The following is an 8,832-nucleotide window of genomic DNA, read 5'->3' on the forward strand; positions in this document are numbered from 1 at the left end:
GTTTTGTGAAGCTTCAGTTGGGGGTCCCATAGGAGCTAAATGAGTGGAGATAGACAGCCACGGGGTTCTCCAGATTGGGATAGAGGCACCCAAACCTACTAACATGCTCAAATTGGATTTTAGTAGATCCCTACCCGTACAGATACTTTGCCATCCATGTGAGGCTGAGGACGAGACCCTGCATTCCAAGAGAGGTATCTATTTGTAATACTTTCCTAGGAGGACTTTAGCGAGGAGGGAATGCGGCTTTGTTAGCAATCTCCAGCTTAGCTTTGCTAGTAGTGCCTTGTTAAAATGTTTGATGTCCTTGATCCCCAATGCTCCAAGCTTTGTTGGTTTTGTGATTTTCCTCCAAGCGATCCAAGACATCTTTTTCTTTTCAGTCTTCGTGTTCCACCAAAACCTTATAAGAGCTGACTGTACGCTTGCATAGTGATCCAGGTAGATGGAAGCACGACATGGTGTATGTTGGCATGGCTGATAGCACCAACTTGGGCATGGTAAGCTTCCTAGCCGTGGAGAGGAATCTCGACGACCAGTTGAGGGCTTTCTGTTTGATGCGGTAAACTATCGAGGTTAATAAATCCTTTTTCTTCCTGCCAAAAAGTTCAAGTAGGCCGAGATATTTACCTTGCCCTCCCTCCTTTTGAATTTCGAGTACCTCTTTTGCTTGTTCTTTCATGAGAGCTGGGGTTTTTGCAGAGAAAGTGATAGAGGATCTTGCATGATTGATCTTCTGTCCTGACGTTGCCTCATACTTATGTAGGATGTTTTTTAGTTTGCAAAAGCTATGTTGATCAGCTCAGATGAAGAACATGGTATCGTCCGCGAAGAAGAGGTCGTTGACTCTGGGGCTCTCCTTTGCAACCTTGATACCGGTTAGGTTTCCCTCTCTCTATCTCTCCACCAAATGATGAAAAAGGGGATGATACATATCTCTTGAGAAGGTTGCCAGGGTCCTTCGCTCAGATGTTCTCTTCCAAAGAAACTTGGGAGCAATTACGTTCTCACTTTGCCATTGTACCATGGAGTAGAACAGTTTGGTTCAAGGAAGCAGTGTCGCGATATTCGTTTATAACGTGGCTAGCTTTCCAAGGGAGATTACCTACTAAAATACAGGTTACAGAGTTGGGGGATGAATGTTTCTCCATGCTGTGTGCTCTGCTCAACAGGGATCGAAAGCCACGACCATCTCTTTTTCCACTGTGCTTTGGAAAGCGTTTGCAGGTCGAATCTTCCCGTCTCCTCTTTTGGGTTTAAGCTCTATCTCCACCTGGAGTCTACAAGTGGTGCACCCTCCAGTTCCCCACACTGCATCCATCGTCAAGTTGGTCCTTCAAGTCGCTTGTTATCTTAAATGGCGGGAAAGGAATGCTAGGCTCTTCACCAACGTCTTGACTTCTCCTGATGTGGTTCAAGACGGGGTGGATCGTACGATTCGTGATCGCCTGCTAGCTCTCCCAGGATCGACAACCTCTTCCTCCGCCCTTTTAACTTCTTATTTCGGTTGTATTAGTTTCCCTTTCTAATCTTGTTTTTTAATTTTTTTGTACAGAAAAACAGATAATTGGTATAAAATTTAATATTTTACCAAAAAAAAAAAACTGCCGTTTAGATGAACAAGGAGGAAAAAAATATGAATGGAGAGGAGAGGATGAGTGTCGAGCTGACAGTCCCCATTTTGGTCAAGCGTCGGAAACATCTCGGGATGGAAGATAGCTAAACCGGCGGCCGGTTTTACCGAAGAAGCCTGACCGGCGGTTTCGGTTGTATACTCACGAAGGCTGACACGGCCGTTACCGTCAACGTCCATTGCCCGGAAAAACTGACGTGCCAAATTCTTTTGTTCCTCGGTGCCGTTGTTGTAATAAGCAACCGCCGCTTCCCGGAGCTCTTCCATTATTGATGAGATTGTTGAGAGAGATAAGTGAATGGAGAATATATGTGAATGGATTATATATATCTGAATGGAGAATATCTTGTTGAAGGTACATGCATGTCAGCATGTGTGTGGATGTTATGAAGAGGAGACTTGCTTAAGTCGAAATGGTCAATGACTTAAACAAAATGAAAAAATATGTTTTTTAAAAATTTTATTTTAGAGGAAAAGTTTATATTAGTACATCTACATAATTATATACATCAACCCAGACTTTTTAAAATAATAATACATCAATTCTTGTATTCATTTAACAAGACAAACTTAACAAAGAGATAACTTCCATTAAATTTTATTTTTATTCAAAATATTAATATATAGATGATAAATTTTAAATACCAAAAAATAAAATCCTAAAAACTCCACAAATTTCTTTGTCTACAAAGATCTAAAAATACCAAAATATAGAATTAATATTATGTTAACAATATAAAATATAAAATTGTGCTATATTTTTATTGGTGATGCAAAAAATGAATAAGCATAGGATATGAACTATGATTTTTGAGCAGAGAAATGGTGGATGCTATGAAGTGGAGACTTGCTTAAAATCGAAATGTTGATGATTTTAGCAAAATGAAAAAAATCTGTTTTTTTTTTGTTTGAAAAGTCTATATTAGTATATCAACTAAAACTTATTTTTTAATAATACATCAATTTTGTGTATTCATATAACAACAAAAACTTAACAAAGATATAATTTCCATTACCTTTTATTTTTATTCAAAATATTAATATATGCATGATCAATTTTATATACCAAAATGTAAAATACTAAAAACTCCATAAATCTATTTAAAAAAATTAAAAATTTTAAAAATATAGAATTGATATTATGTTAACAATATAAAACATAGATTGTGCTATATTTTTATTGGTGATATAAAATATGAATAATTTATGATAAAATAATATATATATATATAAAATTTATGACATTTCGATTTTAAGCAAGTCTCCTCTTCATAGCATCCACAATATATTTCCATTCGATTTTGGATTCTCAAAAATAACTGATAAGCATAGGATATGAACTACGATTTTTTAGCAGAGAAATTGTGGATGCTATGAAGAGAAGACTTGCTTCAAATCTAAATGTCAATGACTTAAGCAAANTTTTTTTTTTTTTTTTTTTTTTTTGTTAAAAATTCTATATACTATATTAGTAAACAAAAACTTATTTTTTAATAATACATCAATTTTTTGTATTCATATAACAACACAAACTTTTATTTTTATTCAAAGTATTAATATATAGATGATAAATTTTAAATACCAAAATGTAAAATCCTATAAACTCCAGAAATTTATAGAAAATTTGGCAAAGATACAAAGGAAACTTTGAGTTCTGGCCACCTCAGGAGATTGTTAATAGAAAACTAACGCTGTTAACGGGCTGTTACGGCTAATGGAGAAATCGGAATAGAAAAAATATATCGTGGTTTTTATATTTACTATAAATTTGTTTGTGTATTTTTTGGTAACGAAAAAGTTTGTGTATTTTTTTAGCAAATAATTTAGCCTGCAGTGTACCTAGATCAAAATCTAGATCTAATAAAATAGATCTTACAAAATAGATGTTTTTTCCATAAGTCATATTCAGAACATGATTTCATGGCATAATGTTTCATCCCAAAAGAAAACAAAATCTTTTAAAACTAATAAAACAATCACATATATAGTGCTTTAAATAAGAATTACAAAATAAATAAAAGAAATTTCAATCGGTGCTAGAGCACATGTCCAATTCTAGTTTGTGTGTATTTTCTGGTAACGAAAAAAAGGTTAGTATTTTTTGGCGAATATTAAATAAGTAGTTGTATTTTTGAGGAATTTTCCCATTTTGCAAGTTGCAACATTGTTATTTTTTTTTTGTCATTGTGTGCATCAAATCAACTAGTCAACCTATGTTGTGTGTTGTAGCTCTGTACTTTGATTTATTTTTTGTCGAGAAGCTTTGTAACTTGATTAGACAACTAATTGTTTGTTTAACACTCATCAACATATCAACCAATACACAGCGTGTGAATAATACACAAACATTAAAAACAAAAGAAACAAAAAAAAAATACACGTAGCAATGTGATTTCAATAAAAAAATAGCTCACTTCAAAGATTGTAAAGCAGAAGAGGTAGTGACAAGACTAGACAAAAGACCAACGAGAAGTGCATTGTTGTAAGTGGTTGGCTCGTTCTGCATTGGGTTCTCTCGTGAGTCAGTGAACGTCTCGTTGAAGAAAGGTCCACCTACAAGTGCACCATATGCTATGTTTGGGTTTGGTTTCGTTGAGTTAAACCATTTGAAACCATCTAAGCACCCTGTGGTTGCATCTGTGGGAATCGAAGCTCCTCTATGATGCACAAACTCTGGGTATTTGTCTCCATAACCCACCACGAAGCTCGTTCCCAGCGGATTCTTCCCCAACATGTAATCAGCCTACAGGAAGAAACTCCAGTGAGTCTTCTTCTTTGAGTTGTTTTATATTGTTTGTGTATAGTTTTTCATATGTTGTTAGTAGTTACCTGTGATTTGGCGAAATCTCTGAGCTCTGTTGCTTTGAAGATTTTACCATCGCAAGATATTTTATGGATACGGGAAGTGAGCATGTAATCACTGAAAAGCGAGGCTAAGAATGCTGAAGACACAGATTGTTGCATCGAGTTCCATTCACTAACCCATACAAGACCACCTATTCAACAAGAACCAAACTTTATAAGAAATTGAGTCAAAAGAGGCTTTATGTTCTATATGCAATAATAAAGTAGAGATTACCGTTTGTTCTACTAGCTGTAGCTGTTGGAGACTTTGGTAAAAGCCCACACATGACAGCTTTAGCTGTGTCCCTGTAACTTCCAAGCCCTTTGCTTCCTGCTAAATCTTTTTTAAAGAAGAGTAATCTTGATAACAGTACCTGCAAAATGATTAAGAAGCATAAATCTCACCCAAGCGACAAAAAACAAAAAACAGAAAACAGAAATTCTCCAACTGGTGTTCAATCTAACCTGTGTTCCCGCAAGCTTGTTGTCCCAACTGAACCAAGTTGGATTTCCAAAACTAGCAAACTCATTCCCATGTTTAGACACATAGTCAAGGTAAGTTTTGTCCTCTGTAGCATGGTACAACCAACTAGCTGCCCATAGTAACTCGTCCCCATACCCTGTCGAATTGTAAAACTTCTGAACCGCAGGTATATTAACACTGTAAGACCCTCGTTTAGTATCTGCAAAATCAAACAACTGCTTCGCATGCTTCAAAAGCGTGGCTGAATACTGAGGGTCACTATCTTTAAACACTAAAGAAGCAGAAGCCATAGCTGCAGCAGTTTCAGCAGCAACCTCAGTCCCTGGAGTATCAACATCAATTTTAGTAAGTGGTCTCTTCTCTTTCATGTCCTCAGGTCTCTCCCAGCATGGATGATCTAGTTTTGGATCTCCCACCTATAATACACAAACAATTCAAACATAATGAATCACAATAACTAAACAAGTGAGACTCATTTGCTTCCACATAGTAACACAAACAATTCAAAGTCCAAACCTGAATATAGAGGACATTATCAGAAGGATGAGCTTTGATAAGATAATCAGTAGTCCACCGAAGTGAGTCTTTAGCAGGATCTAATTGGTTGACAGCATCCATCTGATCACCATACTCAAGAATCGACCATGAAAGAACCGTAGCAGTGAAAGCCATAGGGAAACCAAACTTAATATGATCACCAGCATCATATAAGCCTTTGGAAAGATCAAGATCAGCTTCACTTCCATCTTTAAGACCTGAATCTCCTCTCCAAGGTATCTTATTGTTCACCAATTTACCAGCTAACATTGCACAAAAACGAATCAAAACTAAATAATAACTTGTCAGGTAAGTTAATCATCTAATGGAATCTCGAAACTAAGATGAAGTATACATTTCTGGATATCGAAGAACTGTAAAGACAACTTGAGAGCGTCGGCGTATTTTTTATCAATGGCGCCGGGAGGACCAGGAACAGGACCAGAACCATCAGCTTCACCGGATTTCTTCATTCTAGATTTGACGGTGTAAACGACGGCGAGGACAACAACAGCTAACACGATAATCGCGATGAACCAACCGCACCAACCTTTGGACTTTGATTTCTCCCCCATTTTCGAAATTCGTGGATTTTGATTTTTTAGATCCGAGGTTCAATGTAGCTGCATTCACTTAGTAGCTTCACGGATCTGTTGATGAAGATATGGGAAGGGAGCAAAGGTGATAGGTTGAATCAAAAAGGAAGGTGGAGAGAGGAGTCACTGCCCACACTTCTGCTTCTTCTTACTCAACTTTACAAAAAAAAAAAATCAAATCTCTCTAAAAATTAGTTTAAAAGTCGGTGGAGTATCAAGCGGGATTTCAGATCTAATTTTTTCTTTTTTTCCTTGTCTAGAATATGAAATCAAGGTTGTATTTATTCATTAATGTTAGCTATAAGGTGAATAATTACAGCTTTACCCCTTTTAACTTTAAAGGAAGCAAATGAGACGGGTACAACTGTTTATGTAAGTCAGTGTGTCACTGTCACAAATTGTCGGTCGCTATATCAATTTTTATTAGGTGTCCACATTTATAATATAATAGGAAAATAACTACATAATTTGTTTGTAAATAAAATTAGTAGGCCAACATTTTATATTGGGAAAAAAATTGGTACAACAGATTTAAGAAGTTGAATAAGGAGGCACAAGTGGGGTTAGTTAGTGGGTAGGCTTCATTTTTGTTGCCATTGGTTGCCATATCTCACCATGCAAGGCTTCCCCCTCTTGGTCGACTCTAGCCAGAGGTGTATGTATATATATGACCAGTATTGAGTCTATTGACCATTATGCCAATGAAAGACAAGGTAGAGAACTTGAGATTATTGGGTCTGGGCTTTACCAAGCATTAAACTAGCCCATTAGCGCGCCAACTTAATCCCTAAATCCGAACCTTTTTTTTTTTTTTTTTTTTAAATCTCTAGAGATTCTGGCTCCCGTTTTCGTGCTCGGATCCATGGAGGACTGATCGTGTTATAATTTCATCTCCAGAGAGGTCAGTCTATAACAAGTTTCACACTTGCGTTTTTTTTTCTCTTCAGATTTTGTTCTGAAATCGCCGGATGATGAGTTTATTTCGTGATCACACCATAATTAGCTGAATTTCTTAGAAATTGCTATGATCCTTTTGATTTTGTTATGCACCACCAGAAAGTAACTGGTAAGGTGTTAGCGTCATTTTAAATAAGTGTCACTGTGTCAGGTGTAAAGTCTCTGTCTTTGTGCTTATCTTGTGATAGATACCGGCTGGCTGGCTGATGTCTTATTATTATTAAGTCTATGAATCACAGATGCTGATAGCTAACGAGCAACAACTAAAGCAAGATCGATCGAGAAAAAGATGGACTCCGTTTCTTGACAAGGTTTTAGCTGACTTGGTGGTTAAACAGATTCAATCAGGAAACAGACATAACAACGTTTTCGATAGCAAAACATGGAATAACATACGCCGTGAATTCAACGAGCAGACGGAGCTTAACTTCAACAATGTTCAATTGAGGAAACATCTTGCTGTTCTGAGACAACGCTATAACACTCTTGAATCATCTCATTCTCATGTTCAAAACGAATCTGTTCTCGAAGAAGATACAAGATGTATCTTGGGGTTTGACTTGTTGGAAGAAGATTCTGGTGTAAGCTAACTTACTTTTATCCACTTTAGGTTCATGCATTATGTTTTATTGCGGTTTTCTCACACAGGTGCAGCCTAGGAGTGAACCAGTTAAAGTTAAGGACTGTCCCATTTATGAGCAGCTTTGCACTATATTTGGTGATGATTCCGTTGATGGTAGATATGCTCAGTCAAGTCACTTTGAAGGATTAGAAGAATCCATGGCAAATCAATCCTCGGAGAATGTATCAACACCAACTTTAGCGCAAGCGGACACAAACCTGGTAGATAGAAAAAGGAAGAGAGAACCTGATTCAAAGACCTCTTTAGGACCGAGCCATATTGATCCAGATGCTTTGGAAAAAATGGCAGGTGCTTTGTCGGACATGGTAACTGCTTTTAGATCAAGGATGGCTGATTCCGTAACGCAAGAGGACAGATTTAGTATTACAAACTGTATCAATGTGCTTGACGAGATAGAGAACGTGGATGAAGGCGTCTATTTTGCAGCTTTAGACCTTTTTGAGAACCCTGGTCTTAGGGAGACGTTCCTATCTCTTAATAGTAACAAGTTACGGTTAACATGGTTACAAGGCAAATGCAGGAAACTTTCTCCTTCAGTTTCACTGGAAGGTTGACTTCAACCTATATATATATATATATATATATATATGTAGCTAGCTCATTGTTGTTGCAAGTAAAAACAATAAAAAATAGTATCAGCAAGATGAAGATACATGTTGTTATGTCATGCTACTTCATTACAACGGAAGAAACATTTTGATTGATCTCTTTGATACAACATGTTGTTCTGTCATATGCTTGGTGAACAAAACAGCATTGTACAATGAAGAAATGTGAGAAGGGAGGAAAAAAAGATACTTTGATCTGTTTTCTCTAGTGCAAAGACATTTATTTAGTCATCGTCCTTGAACTCCCTGACCATATACGAAAAAAAAAGAAGAGAATTGAGTAAATATCTCTACAATGTGCAACAAAACAAACAGAGTAGCTTTGAATTATCATATTAGTACCTTCGATCAAGGTATCGAGGTTGAACACCAGAGCCTTGACAAGTAGTGCAAGTTAAAGAACCAGCACCATCACAGTTGATGCAGTTGGAGACTTCTTTCTCTCCACCACCAAGCTCTACTGTCACATTACCACTTCCCACACACAATCTACATTTCTCTGCTCCACAAATTAAACAAACAGCATCAAC

General features: G+C 36.7%; 2 protein-coding genes and 1 long non-coding RNA gene across 5 annotated transcripts; 1 reads left to right on the forward strand and 2 right to left on the reverse strand.

The window, feature by feature from the left end:
- LOC104702311 (endoglucanase 10-like) lies at nucleotides 3,904–6,367 on the reverse strand. The gene is made up of 6 exons (XM_010418155.1): nucleotides 5,854–6,367; nucleotides 5,478–5,761; nucleotides 4,943–5,377; nucleotides 4,713–4,851; nucleotides 4,463–4,629; nucleotides 3,904–4,376 (listed from the first exon to the last, which is right to left on the reverse strand). The coding sequence occupies exons 1-6, from the start codon at nucleotides 6,071–6,073 to the stop codon at nucleotides 4,044–4,046; spliced, it is 1,578 nt and encodes a 525-aa protein (XP_010416457.1). The 5' UTR covers nucleotides 6,074–6,367; the 3' UTR covers nucleotides 3,904–4,043.
- LOC104702313 (L10-interacting MYB domain-containing protein-like) lies at nucleotides 6,799–8,427 on the forward strand. 3 transcript variants are annotated; one of them, XM_010418158.2, is made up of 3 exons: nucleotides 6,799–6,995; nucleotides 7,277–7,632; nucleotides 7,706–8,427. In XM_010418158.2, exons 2-3 carry the CDS (start codon nucleotides 7,291–7,293, stop codon nucleotides 8,246–8,248), a joined length of 885 nt encoding a protein of 294 aa, XP_010416460.1. In that variant the 5' UTR covers nucleotides 6,799–6,995; nucleotides 7,277–7,290; the 3' UTR covers nucleotides 8,249–8,427. The 3 variants fall into 3 exon arrangements, with proteins under 3 accessions (XP_010416460.1, XP_010416458.1, XP_010416459.1); XM_010418156.2 differs by having other exon boundaries at nucleotides 6,801–6,995; nucleotides 7,700–8,427; XM_010418157.2 differs by having other exon boundaries at nucleotides 6,801–6,995; nucleotides 7,291–7,632; nucleotides 7,700–8,427.
- LOC104702312 lies at nucleotides 8,325–8,826 on the reverse strand. Its single transcript, XR_753971.2, has 2 exons — nucleotides 8,645–8,826; nucleotides 8,325–8,548 (listed from the first exon to the last, which is right to left on the reverse strand). It is a non-coding gene; the product is annotated as an uncharacterized LOC104702312 (long non-coding RNA).

Source organism: Camelina sativa, chromosome 7 (genome assembly GCF_000633955.1).
Source record: "Camelina sativa cultivar DH55 chromosome 7, Cs, whole genome shotgun sequence".
NCBI lineage: Eukaryota > Viridiplantae > Streptophyta > Magnoliopsida > Brassicales > Brassicaceae > Camelina > Camelina sativa.

Coding starts and splice junctions, on each gene's coding strand:
- LOC104702311 (XM_010418155.1), bottom strand. CDS start 6,073: ATGGGGGAGAAATCAAAGTCCAAAGGTTGGTGCGGTTGGTTCATCGCG. Junction 5,378..5,477: donor ATAATGTCCTCTATATTCAG/GTTTGGACTTTG, acceptor TGTGTATTATAG/GTGGGAGATCCAAAACTAGA. Junction 4,630..4,712: donor TACAGCTAGTAGAACAAACG/GTAATCTCTACT, acceptor CTTGTTGAATAG/GTGGTCTTGTATGGGTTAGT.
- LOC104702313 (XM_010418156.2), top strand. CDS start 7,291: ATGCTGATAGCTAACGAGCAACAACTAAAGCAAGATCGATCGAGAAAA. Junction 7,633..7,699: donor TGTTGGAAGAAGATTCTGGT/GTAAGCTAACTT, acceptor TTTCTCACACAG/GTGCAGCCTAGGAGTGAACC.